General features: G+C 46.5%; 1 protein-coding gene across 7 annotated transcripts in view; it reads left to right on the top strand.

Annotated features, from left to right (window-relative positions):
* The window catches only part of camsap2a (calmodulin regulated spectrin-associated protein family, member 2a), a 44,633-nt gene that overhangs the window by 23,412 nt on the left and 2,363 nt on the right, over positions 1–18,858 (top strand). The window contains exons 5-18 of one of the 7 annotated variants that reach the window (XM_048252047.1): positions 3,007–3,039; positions 3,585–3,726; positions 4,518–4,657; positions 10,978–11,068; positions 11,162–11,258; positions 11,503–11,540; positions 11,647–11,716; positions 11,972–14,045; positions 15,252–15,388; positions 16,194–16,414; positions 17,018–17,087; positions 17,478–17,543; positions 18,097–18,212; positions 18,665–18,783. In XM_048252047.1, the coding sequence (XP_048108004.1) occupies positions 3,007–3,039; positions 3,585–3,726; positions 4,518–4,657; positions 10,978–11,068; positions 11,162–11,258; positions 11,503–11,540; positions 11,647–11,716; positions 11,972–14,045; positions 15,252–15,388; positions 16,194–16,414; positions 17,018–17,087; positions 17,478–17,543; positions 18,097–18,212; positions 18,665–18,783 (3,414 nt within the window). Of the gene's footprint in view, positions 1–3,006; positions 3,040–3,584; positions 3,727–4,517; positions 4,658–10,977; positions 11,069–11,161; positions 11,259–11,502; positions 11,541–11,646; positions 11,717–11,971; positions 14,046–15,251; positions 15,389–16,193; positions 16,415–16,993; positions 17,088–17,477; positions 17,544–18,096; positions 18,213–18,664; positions 18,784–18,858 lie in introns of all 7 variants that reach the window. The other 6 variants (XM_048252046.1, XM_048252048.1, XM_048252050.1 and 3 more) reach the window with 6 other exon arrangements.

Below are 18,858 nucleotides of genomic sequence, written 5' to 3'. Positions count from 1 at the left end.
TAGTGTAGTTTTGTCTTTGTTTCAACTCCAGTGGTGTTTCTCATATTGGGAAGCTGACTGCACTTGTCAAGAGTGACAAAATTGCTCAATGATTTCACATGAAATAGAAAATCACTCAATTCAATGTTCTTACTCTATGTGTGTGTGTGCGTGTGTGTGTGCATGGTTGCATGGTGTGTTACTGCTCTACCCTGCCCAGTGTCCTCCGCTGGGGCTGCAGTTTGACACTAATGTGGTTTGTCAGTGTGCAGAGGCGGCTGTGCGTGCGTAGCACTGGCCCGGAGTAGTTCTGCACTGTCTGTCCCTGTCTCTCTGTCTCTCTCTCTCTATCTATCTCTCTCTCCCTGTCCCTCTCTCTCTCTCTCTCCTCTTTTCTCTCTCTCTCTCTCCCTGTCCCCCTCTCTCTCTCTCCCTGTCCCTCTATCTCTCTCGTGCGCGCACATCCAAAGGGATGGCACTGGCACCAGCGACATGAACAGGAATGTCAGGCCTGTTACGCAACACCAGAAAGAGTCCACATGGCAATACACAGACACGTTTGCTCATCATACAGATGTGCACACACACACACACATATGAGGACAGCTCGCGGCAGACTAATACCCAGCCGGTTATTTGGCAGACACCTCCACTACTACATGAGGTCGTGCTTGGTAGCGCTGGTGTTTTGGGAGATTTTTCCTCCCTCACTCTCTCTCTCTCTCTCTCCCCTCTTCCCTTAATCTGTTTTGCCGCCATGTGTTGACGCTGCCACGCAAATCGCATCATGTTTAAATCACAGCACTGTTAAAATCGGGTAAAAACGGGTAAAATCTCTGGCCCATTTCTTTACCGACCCAAGCCCCCCACACACACACACACACACACACACACACACACACACACACACACACACACACACACACAAACATACACTACCTCCTGTAGAGAGAGAGGAAGAGAATGAAGGGACGGATCGCTTACTCCCTCTGATGAAGCTGGAATCTGACAGGGGGCACACAGCCTGCAGAGTTACAGTAACAAACACCGTGACTGACTTCAGTATGGAGTCATAGTCTAACCCCCCCCTGATGTCAACACTCTGGAGCTGATCCCAGACCTGCCCTTGCAGTAAGAAAAGATCCTGCTCCTTAATCAGAGAGCAGTGCCGTGGTTGCGTCCAGCTGAAATAGAATCAGGTTCGTGTTTTTTAACGGCCTTTGCTTTGATGGGTACTTTGAAAACACAGATGTGCTGATGTCATCAAAATACAGAGGGACTAAGAGCAACTATAAGCTCTGCCAGTGCTACCACAACCACACACACACACAAAAAAAAAATATCCCAGACACTCGTGGGCGCGTCACTTTAAAGGCGATTGTAGGCCACAGGAAGTAATCCGTTTAAACTCGGCACAAATCCGTGAGCAGAGGAATTGGAGGAATCTACTCTGGAGAGCTTGTCATTTCTTCTGAGGTCTCAGAAATGACAAGAACGGCAGATTGAAAGGCAGTTGCATTGTGGGAAGTCCTCTCACGCACACACACTTGCAAGGGGGGTATTGGAGAGCCTGTCTGACTGACTCTAGTGTGTCAGTTTACTGGGTGTCTGTCTGTCTGTCTGTCTATCTGGCCCTTGTCTCTTTCTCACATGCGAATACAAGGACAAGACTACGACCAGCTACGCTATCCGAAATGTCATCCAAAAGGAGATGGACGTTGGACTGAGTGCACCCCTTCACAAGCACGGATGCGCTGCTGTCACACGTTGGCACTAAACCGCTCCTCATCCCCCTCATCCAAAATGGCATCTGAGCTCTGCCTGTGCCACAAGCACCCCCACTCCGAACGTTGAGTGCTGGAAGGCTTTTCTCTATTCACCCATCTGGGTGGGGTGGGGTGGGGTGGGGAGGTTAAGTACACCTCATTATACCCTTGCATGGTGTCACGCTTCTTTTATTTCCGCCGTTGCCATGACGCCTCCATGGCTGCCGATGCCTCGTCCCCTCGGCGTCTCAGCGCGCTGACGTGGCGCTCGAGTGCTCAGGTCTCCCACCTGCTGTGAGCCCACCCCGCCCAGGCGAAGGAGGGGAGGAGGAGACAAAAAATCTCCCTCAGATTTTAGGCACACTGTGGTCGTAATCACGATGGCTTTGTGACTTTTTAATGCTGCCAGTGATTACAGTGGCTCTCGTATGGAGATGTAATTTCAGCAGATACAGACTTCCTACAGATTGGGGTGCAGAGGTGCGCAGTCATGCTGGAAATTTGCCTGTCTAGTCTGTTAGTCTGATGCTTCTTGTGTGGGTTTTAGTGGGTTAGTTGGTATGCTATGCTATCTACTAACAGAAGCGGCATACTGTTTTCAATCTTTGTGATGGCTCTCAACATTTTGTATTTTATGCAGCCTTTATCTTGTTGGATAAATCAGTAGGTACATAAACCAAATATCAAATACAGCCTGATATAACCTGAGAATTCATGTCATGAGACCTAATAATATGATTCAATAATAAACCAAGAAAGCCTGTAAAACTCTAAACTATTATTTCATGACCAATGACTGTCTTCCAGTTTAAATAGTCACCATTTGAATTCTGTTCAATTCCAGTATTTAAGAAATGAATTGCTTCCTAATTGGTTTTGCCCATAGACCCTCCAGCTGTGAGCACAATCAGATAGCAATCACAGTCTCTGAAGGAGCGCTACTGAGCAGCTCCAGAACTGTCATGGGGAAAAAATGCCTTCCCATGGGTTCAGCTGTGCTTACAGGGACTGAGATATTACCCACATGGTGCTTCAGATTTCAGTGTGATTTTTTGTACAGACATTCTTGTTATTGAGTTTGAATAGAGGGGAGGTGTACCTGTCCTTCCTTGATAAGGCGTGTCTGAATGTTTTGTTTGACATCAAAGAGGCTGATTGCATCAATGAGAGTGGTCTCCCCCAGATGATGGGATTATTCTCTTTTGTTGATACTCACTGCTGTCTTCCATCCTGCTTTCTCGTTTCTTTGGGTCTGCTGAAGTCTCCAACCAAATGGTATTGGAAACTGGTTCCTGTAAGTCTACTGAGCAACCTCTTTTTTAGACTTTGTCTTTCATCTCTCCTCATGTGTGCCCATCTTCCATTTCCATGACCACTCATTGTCTCTGATTTTGTCCTATTTCATCGTAAAGCTGTGGTTGACCGTATTTCTCTGCTTATTGCGCTCTCTGTCCATTTCATTATGTGGTTCGTTTCCCAGAGCACGGAGTCTCTGTCATGGTAGATTTAGATTTCACGGTGCACTGTGGCATTTTGTGATATTTTCATTTTGTAGCCTGTAGATGTAGACCCTTCACATTCTAGCCTATAATTAGAGCTTGAGTCAACCTTTCCTGTTTTCTTCCTTGTTTTTCTTTCTTTTGCTTTCTATTTGCCTGTTTGTACGTCAATGTAAGAGAGCATCTGTGAGTGTCAGTGTTCAATTTAATGTATGAGTGTTCCATTAAATCTTTGTTTTGAGCTGGTGTGTGTGTGTGTGTGTGTGTGTGTGTGTGTCTGTGTGTGTGTGTTTAAAGATGACTCTGCTGGAGTGCTAAATGCCAATTTTTGCAACCCCAGGCGAGGTACAGGAAGGAGCAGGTCTTGCCCAAGACAGTGCCGTGGATCCCCCCAGTGGACAACCTGCTGAAGGACAGCACAGACGGCTGCGCCCTGGCCGCACTGCTGCACTTCTACTGTCCAGACATCGTCAAACTGGAAGGTATCAGCCCACCCGATCCCTCCTCTCTGATCATATGATATATGAGCCTTGGGGTTTTTTGAGCAACATAACAACTGTACCACATGTCACTAACATTGACAACTATCCAACATTGTCCAATAATAAATCCTAATATAGAAATGTTATCATGGACAGGCTGTTAGACACACTTAACCTGAACGGTGTTTGTATCAATCAGACTGACTCTGGTCGCGGGTCATCTGTGAGTTTTCCAGTTTGCTGGGCATTGAGTGGATGGGTTCATTACTCTCACCCACACCATCTTCGGATGATTGTCTCCTCTCATGTCAACACCCCCCACACACACACACACACACACACACACACACACACACACTTTCTTTAGACCCCAGCCTGCCCTCTTGCCCTCTTGCCCTCTGTAATGTGCACACCCCAAATCACATTAGTCGCAATGATGAAGGGCTGCTAGATGGACTGATAAGTGTGGCACACATGCTTCTCTATTTAAAGCCCCCATAAAGTAAACAAATGAGATAATTGTGTTAAAACGACAGAGTTTCGTTGTTCCTCATTCAAACCTCTCTAAGTGGTATTTAAATAACGATATTAAGCCATCAGTGTTGTGATTGGCTCTTGGCCGGCCCAAGGCAGGGTTGAAATAGGGCCGTCCACGTTCAAAGGTAAACAGTCAGCACGAGTTTGGGGCCAGTGATTTGACAGGGCGCTGTTCTTCTTCTGTCCTCCCCCTGTCTGTAAATACTGCGTCTCGTGTCTCTTTGTCACGTGCAACCTGTCGTCGTCGTCCGCAGACATCTGCCTGAAGGAAAGCATGTCGCTGGCGGACAGTCTCGCCAACCTCCAGCTCGTCCAGGAGTTCTGCAAGGAGAATCTGAACCGTTGCTGCCACTTCAGCCTGGAGGACATGCTCTACGCCTCCTCCTCCATCAAAGTAAGTTCCCCTGGCTGTCTTCTCACATGAGAGCTGTTTCACATTTGGTGTTTGAGCACGTGTACTTCCTGTTTCTCACAGTACCGGTGTTCACTGTAAGCACTCCAGCGTATTATGTGTCCTTGGAGAGGAAAAAGCAGCAAGTGAACAGCTTTCCATGTTTTCTGATGGTAGCTAAGCAAAGGAAAAGTCAGTACTGATGGATTTTTAATTGAAGTATACATTTTAATGAGAATGAATGAATTCTGTAGTATGTAGTAAAGAACAGAAAGCTACTAACACTGCTAGTGCGTAGTCAAATGCAGATACCACAAGCAGAGTAAAGCTTTCAGTATTAAAATCCAACACAGTTATTTTCAGACACGCTTCTTTACACATACTGTAGATCTGTCACCGTTTATGGCCTGTTGCCGCCTGCTGTCTGAATAGACATGGATTTGACTGGAAATTTCACAAGGGCTGGTTTGTGGGAGCGAAGACATCTGGCGACAGCGACTGATTTGTGCTTGTTTTACTGCGCACACAGTGGAATGATCAGTGGTCATTCAGTAGAGTGATGCCTTTCTGAGTACCTCCTTGTACCACACGCTGATGTATAAAATGCTAGTCTGTTGCCTTCCTCAGATTTTTGTGTTGTCCTGCAGTGAAAAGTGAGCCCCCAATGAGGTTGTGGTCTCGGTGATAGGTTCAGTTTGACTTTACCCACATCACAGGAACCACGCTCCTTGGCTACAATCGCCATTTTATGGGTTTGGACCGAGTAGAGGTGGAATATTTTTCGGTGCCGGCTGGTGGCCGTACTGCACACCAACAAGACCTGTCAGGTCAGGTTGCGGTTCTGATTCTGTGCCAGATTGGTTGGGTAATGTGGTTGGCTAGAACTATTGGTGGAAAAATCATTGCTGTGGCATACACTCTGAAAATACTGTTTGGGACATGGTGTTTTTTAAGGATTTTTGAGTGAGTGTATCTCTCTCACTCTCTCTCTCTCTCTCTCTCTCCTCTCTGTCTGTTGTTCACATTTACATCCCTCCAAATGGACTGAAATGCTGCCAGTATCCATGTGTTTAATTTCTATTTCACATCTCACTTTTTCTCATGTTCTGTAATAAAAGCTTTCATTTAGAAGGTGTTGACGTGTTGTTGTTGTTGCTGGAGGCAGAGGGAAGGAATGGACAGTTTGTTTCTCTCGACCTTGAGAGGTGAAAAGTAGGTGTTGGTGGTATTAAGTATGTGTTCAACGTCATCAATGTTCCACATTATTTAGTCATAGAGGCATACATAAAGAACTTTTTCCTCCAAAGTCTTTCCAAAGTCTTCTTAATCCCTCTTGGACTTTGCGCTGGGACTTTCAGAGATGTCTTTTCTGCAAAGCACTCCATAGTTCCGTGTCAGCTCAGCTTTGCCTGAGAAAAACACTGTGACTGCTTAGCTGCGGTACATGACCACTGCTACCACAGCTAATGTCATTGCTCTCCCCTGGAGCCCTATTCACCGCGCCTAGCCGCAACCGTATACTCCCCCCCCACCCCCCACCCGCGGCAAGCTGACTCCCCGATGAGGTCTCGACCTCCAGGAGGGAAGTTATCCCTCTTACCCACAATCCCTCAGCATGCTGACAGGTCAGCTTCTCTGCATGCACTGCAGACAGCATGATGTTTTGCTCAGCTAGGTGCCCTGATGCAAATTGGACCTGGCTTCGGCTGTCGGTTCGGCTGGTTGTCTGCGGTTGTCGGCCCACTGTGTGTGTGTGTGTGTGTGTGGGGAGCGCATGGTTCAGGACAAGGTCAGTGCAGACCGGTGCTGGTATCGGCCTCGGCAGATGGGTCCAATCGCCCTGCCTGATGCGCTTTAGCCTGAAATCAGTCACAACTCAGAGGAGTGTGGTGATGTCTGTAGTTGAAGCCCGTTACGGGGATACTGCCCTGAAGCAGCTCGGTCTCGCTGCAGTGTTGCCTCGACTCTCTCCTCTGGCTCAGTGCTGGTTGTTCATACCGGACAGCATGGAGGTCAGAGGGACAGATCAGACAGGATCTGCAGAGTACTTGTATAAGTATAAGTATATATACTTTTTTGATCCCGTGAGGGAAATTTGGTCTCTGCATTTAACCCAATCGGTGAATTAGTGAAACACAAACAGCACACAGTGAACACACAGTGAGGTGAAGCACACACTAATCCCGGCGCAGTGAGCTGCCTGCTTCAACTTGGCTTCGGGGAGCAGTGAGGGGTTAGGTGCCTTGCTCAAGGGCACTTCAGCCGCGGCCCACTGGTCAGGGCTCGAACCGGCAACCCTCCGGTTACCCGTCCAGGTAACGCTTTAGAATAACATGTGCTTATTAGGTATTAAAAGTGCATAATAAGCAGTTAACAATTCATTACTAACAGTTAGTTAACTGTTGTTATCCTTTAATAACATTAACTAACTGTTAACATGCAGCTTGTAAGTGTTAATAAGCAGCCTTTTAAGTTACTTACAAGCATATTTGTTAACAGTTGTAAGTGTTAACAAGCAGCTTGTTAATGCTTGTTAATGGTGTATAAGACAAAGAGGTGGATAACTAATACGCTTATAAGACCTTTCTTACCTATTTGTAGTAAATTTTGCAGCCCCCCAATCTAAAGCGAGGACCATGTAGCCTATAGTTCCAACAAGCCCAACCTTCTATCTCTCTATATACTGTATCTCTCCATCTAGCTTGGTTTAGCTGTGAGAAATACACCTTCAAAATTGTTGCTATGAGCAGGAAGTTGGCCTGCATCAGAGAGTGCATCGCTACTTATTGAGCTACACTACTTTTCTTATACAGCTGATGAAATTGTTTATCTTGATTCTATATTCCGAAGTGCTATATCACACTAGCTATGCTTTTTACAAATATGTTTCTATCTCTCTATACAAATAGGTAAGAAAGGTCTTATAAAGTATTATTAGTTATCCACCTCTTTGTCTTATACACCATTAACAAGCATTAACAAGCTGCTTGTTAACACTTACAACTGTTAACAAATATGCTTGTAACTTAAAAAGGCTGCTTATTAACACTTACAAGCTGCATGTTAACAGTTAGTTAATGTTATTAAAGGATAACAACAGTTAACTAACTGTTAGTAATGAATTGTTAACTGCTTATTACGCACTGTTAATACCTAATAAGCACATGTTATTCTAAAGCGTTACCCAAGTCCAGAGTGCTAACCAGTGGGCCACGGCTGCCCCCAGTGAGGCAGCTTTAATTGTTGGCTCTCCATTGCTCCCATGCAGTTTGTTTTTGTCTGGGCCCTCTGAGGCCTCTAATTCCACTAATAACAGCATAAGCGCCTAAGCGGCAAAAATGTGTTTAGTCTTATAATCGTTTCAATACCAGTATTGTTTCAATGCTAGAAGCCCCATTTTGGTTCACTTGTAAGATAACTCAAAATGAATGAGGTGTGTGTGTGTGTGTGTGTGTGTGTGTGTGTGTGTGTGTTTGTGTGTGTGTGTGTGTGTGTGTGTGAGACATTCAATGACAAAAATTCAAAGCTGAAACCTTGACCCAGTTTCCTTGAATCTGGTACCCCAGTCTTCATCACTCTAATGGCTTTCATTGTGGAGATGTGTCTGAGTGGCGGGCACTCAAGGGAACTATGTCCTGAGGATCTCTACATACATGCATACAGTTTATGCTCATTATGTATACACCATATCTGATACATACAATGTGTCTGAGGGTGCAAACATTGCCATATTCACACACTCGGTCAGATATCTCTCTTTCTTTGTTATTTATTTGTTTGTCTTTCTATGTGCTCTATATCTCTCTTTCACACACACACTTTCTATCCACATGCATAGAGATTCAGACATGCCCACACGTTTTTTGTAAATTGTTTTTGTAAAATATCTGTTTTTATTTTTATTTATTTATTTATTTATTTATTTATTTATTTTCAATTATTAATATTTATAGGAATTATTTAAAATAAGCATGCTGGGTTACAGGTCCGCTGGCGAGACATGCCGCTCCGTCCAGCACCTTGTTTTTGTTAGACTTTGTTTGTAAACTCAGGGCATTGCTGTAAAATAGCTTAATGCTCAGTCAATTCCCCCTGAATAAATAATGGTTGATAACGTTTGCTACGCCACACCTGGATATGAATGGACACAATGGGTTTCAGAGTTGTAAAGCATGGCATTCCAGGCAGTTGAGCAGTGGATGGTAGGAGGATGATTTCTGTGTGTCGTATATCTCCATCTCCCCCTGCCCCCACCCCTAGTCTGTGGGGGAGTGGAGTGGACGTAGCAGTGTGTGTTGCAGTGCTGGGGAGAGATATGGCTCACCACAGCTCATTTTTATAGGCCGTCGCCTCTCTCTCCCACCTAATCATTCTGTCTGGCACCTCTTCCACCGGGTGCACATTTAATCAGGCGCTGTTTAGGGCCATATTTGTGGAAAGCAGGGTCATTTAATGTGGGGGATTACTTGGTGTGTCTTGATTTGTGTGAAAAATGTCTTCTTTTTGCCTCCTTCACTGGACTCACCAGTGGGGCGGCTTCTCTCTTAACTGGCTTAGCGTTCGATGGCCACAATCTTAAAGCCAGTCCTAGTGTTTGGTCTTAAATCCACCCCTCCCTTGATGGCTGTCTAACCTAAGAGCATCAGGCCCTAATCAGCCAGCCGGCCCCAGTGATTAACGACATCAGTCGCCGTGTGAGTAACTGAGAGAGGGTGTGGAAGAGCTTGTTTGAATGGGTGGTGCGGCTACTGCCGTCCATAAAAAGGATTAGCTAATGGCTTGCTTTGTGTGAATGTCAGTAGTCAGCCTGACCTCCAGAGGAAGGAGGGTCCAGTTAAATTCCGTTTCCCCCCACCCCCTCAAATTACCCCATGAGGTGCCCATGTGGTGGTGTGAAAGCCGCGTGCGGGCGCATCAATAATAGCTTTTGCACCTAGCGTTGCAAGTCAGTGGACAGACAGATGGAGGGGAGAGCGGGTTTTGCGCCGCGCCATCTGGGCAAGTGCCCATTCTGGCTCGCCCTCGCCACGGAGAGCCACTCGGGGTAAGCGGAGCTGTCATTTTGATGTCCATTGTTGTCACGGGAACGTGCCACCGTAGAAATTAGCTTATTGATCTGTTTGTCTAATTTTGGAGACATGCTTGTCAGCAGCACCCTGTGAAGTAATTGAACAGAGTTGGTATGTGCATTGTACATTGAGTCTGGTGATTGGTCGATGATGTGTTTTAATTTGAGGTTTCTGATTCAGTTATGTTAATGAACTGGTTCAGTGATCGTAGTGTTGGCTAGTATGCCAACCCCAGCAGCTTACTGTACAGAGGAGAGAGTGACTTTGTGCAGTGGAGGGGGCAGTCTGTGAAGGGCATGGACCAGCCTGCTGTAAATCTTGGGGGCTACCTAACAAAGGAGGCTCGCTGTGTCAGATGAAAACTGCAGCGACTGCTCTTTCTGTGAATCCTTCCCCAAGACTGCTGCTATTCCTCAGCGTTTCCATTCAACCTGGTGAACATAGACAGTGCTGACATGAGGCTTTTCCCCTCGTTTTTCTTTGTGTCTGCATGTGTGGTTTATGTGTGTTTGTAGTGTATGCATTTGTGCCATTTCCTCTGTCAGTTTTTCATTCTGATTTAGCCTATATGATGAACTGACTAGCTTGTTAGAGGAGATGAGTCGATGTCTAAAATGTATGATTAATCTCCCCAGTGCATGCTTAAGAAATGCTTTCCTTGGCTCATTCCATTTAGAGCTAGATTAGGTTCAGATTATGCCACATTGTCTAAATCACTAAATCACTTTAATAGTGCTTGTGGCCAGACCACAAACCAACTTGCTTATTTAAAATCCTGAGAATTTTTCTTGGCCTCAATACGATACGATTTTCTAAATGTATCCAATTTCCTCTAAAAGAGTGGTGCCAAATGCAGTATATTTTGCATTCATGGTGTAAGTAAACATATTTTATCCTTGTACAGACCTACTAACAACATTTAGAAATGAAGCATACAACTTCTACATTCTACATACAATAAACAACTTATTCAGGAGTATGCGTGTAGAAAATGTATTTGTACAAGCTTCACCACACTTTGCTTTTGTAAAACAAGAAATCCATCAGATCAAGTAAATGATTAAAAGTATGGCGTCTCTTCATGCACATGTCTTGCTGGTTGGAGAGACATCTTGTGGAAATAGACAGGCATTGCAGGTCCCATCTGAAGCGTATACCTGTGTATGGATGTGAGTGTGTGTGTGTGTGAGGCACTGACCTCCAGCAAGATGTCTTTATGTGTTTCTTAATCAATGATATCTGTTTTTATTACAGAATAACTACTTAGTGTTTATGGCAGAGCTCTACTGGTGGTTTGAAGTGATGAAGCCATCTTTTGTACAGCCACGCGTTATGGATGCTGAAGGTAACAATGCAAAATATGAAAGAAATACAGGTTCATATGTCTGCTTTGGATGTGAAGCCTCATGTTTTTTTTTTTCTCTCTTTGCTGCCCCAGAGCCGGCTCCATCGCTGAAGAAGTTGCCCTCAGTGCCCATCTCAAATGTTACCAAGAGAAGCTTCATGGAGAGACCTCCAAGTCCAGACAGACCCAGGTAGATTTGTCTCCCTTCACGTATCCATTAATAGCTGTCACTAAATGCATTTAATCTATTCTCAAAACATTGAGTTGAAATGGGAATTTAGTAGTTCTGCAGGACCATTTCTGTTTCTAATATGTGTTTTTATTATTTCCATATTAAAATCTTCTTACGAAAAATCCTACTTTTTACTGCTTCTCTTCTTTTGCTCTTGTTCCCTGATTTGCTATTAAATTAATTGTCATTTCTTTACTCCTAGTCTGCCCCTCAGGCCTCAGCCAAAAACGTCAAATTCAGGTAAGCCTATTTCTGCTCTGGGAGGCTTCAGGTTCTCATATTTCTCAGCTGAATGCCAAGTAGACTCTCTGGGGTATATCTGACCATTGTTTGCATTGTCACACAGGTGAGATAAAGCGATCCACCTCCATGTCCTTTGTGGATGGGTGCCTGGGGACCTGGCCAAAAGAGAAAAGGTGAACACAGCAATCTGTCTATTGATGCTCCTATTCTTAAATGACCTGCCCAGGGATGCAAATTTTTTTTTAGCACAAACTGACAAATAAAGTTTATTATAGTGTATCGTATCGTATCAATCTGAAATTAGCCCGAAACATTCTATACATACAGCAGTTTGATGTCAAATGGCATTCAAAATCAAATGATCACAGTGTTGATGGCAAATTTGTGTAATTAAATTATTTCTGTTTGTGCTGTTGTTCTTTATTCAGGGCTGCTACACATGGGGTTTCTTTTGACATCCCCTTCGATAAAGACGAGCCAGGTGAGGTCCCCTCAGTGCCCAGCAAAGGCATGACCAGGTCAGCCAGCACTGAGGGCCTGGGCTTCAAGGTCCACCACATGCCCCGAGGCCTGAAGAGGAACCTCTCCTTCCAGCCCGTCAACGGTACAAGCATGGGCATCGAGGAGGAAGGCTGCCCGGACAGCCTAGCCGGTATGGAGCCGGACAGGAGACAGAGAACGCCACATCCCAGAATGCATCTTTCCTCCTCTAATGGGCTGCCATTGGACGGACATGGGAACGGCACGGCCACTCCAAGCATAGAGGAAGCGCTGGAGATTATCCACAACTCCCAGAAACAGCAGCAGCAGCAGCAGCGCAGCCCCCAAGCCGAAGGCACCAATCAGGGCTTCTTCCTCCACCTCCAGAGCCGGCTCGACATGGACGCTAAGGCCGTGGCTGAGGAGGGTGACCTGAACTCGGTTTCGTCCAAGGGTGCAGCGAGCACCGACACCACAGAGGTGGACACAGGCATACACGTGCGGACGGAGGACATCCAGGAGACCCTGGACGAGGACTCCTCTCTGAAGGACTGCACCGTCAGCATGGACCTGGACATGGACCAGGACTACGAGATGCGGGCCAGCCGGAGCCAAGGCTCCGTCAGCCCGTGTCCCAGCAACCTCAGCGGCAAGTCCCCGTGCAGCAGTGGCGGCTCGCTCACCCCCGGCGGGGTGAAGATGACCAGCTTCGCCGAGCAGAAATTCCTTAAGATCACTCAGCCCGAGACCAAGGTCGGGGCAAGCTCGGGATCTCCAAAGAACGCCCTCGATAGATCGGAGGCTGCCCAAATCCCCCATTCGGTGTCCTGGGCCCCCACGCCCGAAGAGAGCACTGTCCATAAGCTGGCCCCGCGGGACCCGGCCCAAGCCATGGCGGCCGAGATGGTGCAGCTGCGCATGCGTCTGGAGGAGAAGAGGCGTGCCATCGAGGCCCAGAAGAAGAAGGTGGAGGCCGCCTTCACACGCCACCGCCAGAAGATGGGCCGCAGCGCCTTCCTCGACGTGGTGAGGCGGAAGGGCGACGAGACGCCCTCGCCAACGAAGGAGGAAGCTGGGGACGGCAAAGCAGCCGCCGAGGGCGGCGTCCTCCGGCCGGACAAGGCTCCGCAGCAGCCTGCCAAGTCTCCCGGAGGCGAGGAGGGGGTGACTGAGGCGGACTTGCTGGAGTACACGCGCTCCATTGAGAAGCTCAACGCCTCGCTCAACTTCCTGCAGACGGAGATGCAGCGGCTGGCCCAGCAGCAGGAGGTCATCATGCAGATGCGCGAGCAGCAGTCCTGGATCATCTCCCACTCCCCGCAAAAGGGGCGCACGGCCACGACCGCCCGGTCGTCTGGGTCCCCGTCGCCCGCCGACTCCCCGCGCTCGGCGCACCGCTCGCCCACCAGCATCAAGCGCAAGTCGGCCTCCTTCCACGTCAAGACCACGCGGGCACCTAGGCCCAACGAGCTTAAGATCGCCCCCTTCAGCCGTGTCCTGATGGCACCGCAGTCCGTGGACAGCATCCCGCGCCTGCGGCGGTTCTCCCCGAGCCAGCCCGAGCCCAGCTGCTTCATCTACATGGGCGAGAACAGGAAGAAGCAGCGTGGGGCTAAAGCCGCCGACGACAAAGAGGCCGCCTCTGACTCTGAGCTCCTGTCCCCTGATGGACTGGCTGAATTCAGCGGCATCGATTCTCTGGAGCTCCTGGGGTCTCCCACCAAAGACACGACCGACAGTGAAACAACCATTGGAGACGGAGAGCAGGGCTTGATGGAGCAAACTGAATCAGGGGAGAAGCTTGGCATGAAGGTCAAGCCTGCAGTTGGGTCAAAGGTGTCCGAGGTACTGACTCAGGCCGTCACGGAGAAGGTGATTGTCACTCCCACAGAGGCTCCGGCGGACTTCCTGAACCAGACCAACAAGAACCTGATCGAGGTGCCACTGTCCGTGCTGAAGCCACTCGACGGGGCAGTGCTCGAGGAGAGCGGCGAGAAGGGAGCCACAGGATTTTTCTTCAAGGTAACATTGTGTTCAATGGGGACTCTACGTTATTCACTCAGGGCTGACCTGATTCTCTCACTGGTCAAACAACGACAGAAACAAATCAGTTTATACCTCAAAAGTTAAAGGTTGAATAAGAGTTGTTGCCTATTTCTGCAACCCCCTTCACCTAGGGCAGTGGTTCTCAAAATGTGGGACGGGGCCCACTAGTGGGGAATAGAGACATGTGGTGGGGTGGAAGACAGGTGGGGCGCGAGGAACAGGAGAAAAATTGTTCTTTTGTGCCTTAATATCTTTAATAATGCCTTTCTTTTTGACAAGGAAGATCATAGATTCAAAACAAAATAGCCACACTCAAACATAAGAGTCATAAACAGACCGACATATAAATTAAAATAAAATCTGATCCAGTGGACTGAGATGGGAAATGTAATGTGGAACCCAGATGTGAAAAAAGTATTTTAACGTTTCCATTTTGCCGGGTTGATGGGGTCAGGTGGGGCTTGAAAATTCCCCACCTTCAAAGTGGGGAATGACAGAAAAAGATTGAGAACCACTGAGCTAGGGAAAGATCCTGTATTTAACACGAACAAATGAAGAATTGACCAGAAATGGAGCCCATAACAGGACAGATTGTTGCTGTTTCTAGATGTTCTGTGCGTGTGAGAGAGAGACTTTGTCAGTGAGCGTGAACCGTGTGTTTACATGATCTAATGTAGGTCAGGAAAGTGGGGCAAATCAATAATTCAGATATATGCACATGTGGCTTTAGAGCGATGGAATGTTCATCAATGAATAATGTCAAAGTGATATTGTTAGCATGCCACAGTAGATAGCGTTCACAAGATAGCTTTTTGCTTGTGTGCCTTGTGCACTGCAAGCTTCACCATCCGAGGCATTTGTTTGTCACAGAGAATCCAGTCTGGTACCTAAAGTAATAGGATAGATAGATAGATAGATAGATAGATAGATACATACATACATACATACATACATACATACATACATACTGACATACATACATACTGACTGACTGACTCACTGACTTACTTACTTACTTCTTACTTACTTACTGACTGACTGACTGACTGACTGACTGACTGACTGACTGACTGACTGACTGACTTACTTACTTTATTGATCCCCAAGGGGAAATTCAAGATGGTGCAGGGGTGAATTTTGGGTAAAGTGGGTAGAAGCTCACATGTGTCCCTACCTCCTCAGGATGACCTGAAAGGGGAGACGGACATGGCCCAGAAGAGAGCGGCGCTGCTGGAGAAGAGGCAGAAGAGGGAGCGGGAGAGCCAGCAGAGGAAGCAGCAGCTGGAGTCCGAGCTGGAGCAGAAGAAGGAGGAGGCCAGGTACAGCTGGGCCATGAACACACACACACACACACATACACACACATACACACACACACACACACACACACACATACACACACACATACACACACACACACACACACACACACACACACACACACACACACACACATACACACACACACACACACACACACACACACACACACACACACACACACACACAAACACACACATACACACACACACACACACACACACACACACACACACACATACACACACACACACACACACACACACACACACACACACACACACACACACACACACACACATACACATACACACACACATACACACATACACATACACATACACATACACATACACATACACACACATACACACACACACACACACACACACACACACACATGGGGGCTCGGAACAGCTATTCACTGGTGTTGAAGCCTGAGGAGAAGCCTTGGGTTAGCCCTGTCCTTAATTGAAATGAGCCATAGGTGTTGTGTCCTCTTATGGCTACACTCTTGAGTGTTGTCACAACAGTAACCTGTGGACAGTAATCTGACATTGCCATTCCAGTTTCTATGTGGTTGTCAAGCAAGCTAGCCGTTCCATTCACTTGTGGTAGTTTGAAGAATATCAGTGTGCACATGAGCAGTATTGGCAAATTACTGCCCACAAAGCAGGGCATGTTATCAGCGAAATTGAAAGAAATGTAGAAAGAATTTTCTTATTCTCCTTCTCTAATTCTCTCTGTTGCTGTTGCTGTCTCTTTTTTTTTTTTTTTTTTTTCTTGCTCCTGTCATCTTCATAGGATGAAGGCTGAGGAGGACCGCATGAAGAAGGAGGAGGAGAAGGCTCGCCGGGAGTTCATCAAACAGGAGTACATGCGACGGAAGCAACTGAAGCTGATGGAGGACATGGACACCGTCATCAAGCCACGCCCAGCCAGCACCAAACAGCGGAGGCCACGGCCCAAGTCCATCCACAGGGACGTCCTGGACTCCCCCCGCACCCCCATCAGGGCCACAGCAGGTAGACGTCCCCTCCACAGCAGCCTGTGGAGGCGGCCCCCAGCGAGCCTGTCCTCTGCCTCTCCCCTCTGGTGCTGGCTAACCTTTGTTTCCACCTGCTAACTAGTGCTCTGCAGCTCCCCGGCTTCTTCCTACTATCCCTCTAGTTTTCATTGGCTGCCCACCCGAATGGGACTAACCATGGGCTAGTACTAACTGCTTCTTACACCTGTTTTTCTTACCCCCTAGAATCTTTCCCTATCGTATTCCTGGTCCCGACTGACATTACTTATCCTTTCGCTTAATACCATCATTCCAAATTTCAATTACCTGCTTTGATTTTTAACCTGTGACTTAATGGTTATGTGTTTTTGGGGTTTACGACACGGCCATGTTGGTGCTGAAGGTCTCGTATGGTCTTATGGACACATACAGTATGCATAAGAGCAGTTTCACAGGAGCGGAAGGAAGCATTAGAGCATTTGTAATGCCACTGGGAGCTGTGAGAAGGTGTAAACAAACAGTGTTGGACAGGCTCGTGTCTGTGTGTCTTGTGTAACGTTGGTCTCCTTTCGTGCTGGTTTTGTATCCCATCCCCCAGGTTCACGACCTCGTGTTTTTTCAGTCTCCAGCCTGTCTCTGGCCTCTCTTAATCTGGGCGATGACAACGTGGCGTCGGACAAACGCACTGGCAGGTGAGACTCTCATATTCAGACTCAAAATCTGAAAGTGTTCAGTTATCTTTGAGTGCTTACCGTTTTATTGTTCTTAAAAATGCTACTCTAGAATAAAACTTTTCATCCTTGACTGTGCTACAATTATTCCTTGTGACTCAATTTCCACTCTGTTTGTGCTAAGCTTTCATACTATCAGTAGATTTGTGTCGATTTGTAACACTATCCTTAGAATACCCATTTGTATACTCCCTGTTCCTGTCAAATGCTGACTGTGTTGCCTTTGCATATTACTTCTCTGTCCCATTTTCTCTCTGGAGTGTCTCTCCTTTCTTCTTCTCTTTCTTTCCTTTTCTGTGTCTTTTTATGTCCATCTCTCTTTCTTCTCTCTTCCTTCTCTAAAAATAACAGAAGTTATAGTTTAGCATCGGGAAGTCTGTACTTCTTTTTGAGCTCTCCCAAAATGAGAAAATCAAGGTTGGTCTTTGTACAACAGGTTCTTTTGCCAAAAGGTTTTCCCAGACTTCCCCATCAAAGGCTATTTTTTTAATTTCGTTATGCCACAGGCCCAACACTTCCTAAAATTTCTTTTGAAATTTCAACCCATTTAAATGATTTAAAATATCAACACAATGCGATTACATTCCTCTTCATATTTTTCAAGATTCCAAAAGACATCCTTCCAGGCGGTTAGCATGGCAAGCTACATAAAATAAGCATTTGGTCATGTCACTTTGTTACTGCTCTGAGCACAACCTTTTCTTTTTCTGCCTCTGCTGATTCTACAGAAATGTTGCTACCCTGTTGAGTTGCTGTCAGCTCTACAGGGTCATCTTCGCTGCACATATTTGTTTATGTACCTTTTTTGCATGCAACATTGAACCAGTGCAAGGGTAGAATCACTTTCCTGCATGAGAGTAAATCAGCTGATGTTTCTATATGGTCCTGGAAAAAAAAGAATATGTGAATTTTTGATGGAATATTTGATGGCAAGTGGATCTCACCTTCTCTTTTTTTTTTAATGGCACAGGCCTGACTCAGCAGATAGCTGTCTGTCTCCCACCCGATCCAGCAGTCGCAATGGAGAGAAGGACTGGGAGAATGGCTCGACCACCTCCTCCGTGACCTCCAACGCCGAGTACACTGGTGAGTGTGCATGACTCTGGGATCAAAGGCCCCCTTTATACTGGCCCACAGCCCGTGCTCTGTTTATAGCTTTGGACTGAGTGACAGCCAGAGCTAGGTCATCACAGTACAATTCACAAAGTTCGATCTTGAATAATTTGGACCTACGGTAATCAGGGTTGTGCACAATTCGAATTGCAATTCTGCTTCCTGTTTGCTACCTCAATTGAAATGCAAGTGAAATTCAAGAATTGAATTGGAATTTAAGAGCCAGTTTTAATTCAATTCTGGAATTTTGCACAAGCCTGATGGTAATTTGATTTTGAATTGGGTAAATGCATTGTGTTTCCTTCCTCTGAAGCACTATTTATCATGCCCCCAAATATCACAAAGCAGAGGCTAAGGACTGGAACAAAATGTCCAAAAAACTACTAAGTTCATGTTCAAGTTCAAGCTCATTTCTCTTCTCATAGGTCCAAAACTGTACAAAGAGCCCAGTGCCAAGTCAAACAAACATATTATCCAGAATGCCCTGGCTCACTGTTGTCTGGCTGGGAAAGTCAATGAGGGTCCGAAGAACAAGATTCTGGAGGTAAGAGTTCATAACGGAACTAAACTTGTCATTGTTGACATTATTCACCTGCCCTGTATGTTCTCATGCTTATAT

The sequence above is a fragment of the Alosa alosa genome, chromosome 9 (assembly GCF_017589495.1).
Source record: "Alosa alosa isolate M-15738 ecotype Scorff River chromosome 9, AALO_Geno_1.1, whole genome shotgun sequence".
NCBI lineage: Eukaryota > Metazoa > Chordata > Actinopteri > Clupeiformes > Clupeidae > Alosa > Alosa alosa.
This window is presented reverse-complemented; position numbering and strand designations above follow the sequence as displayed.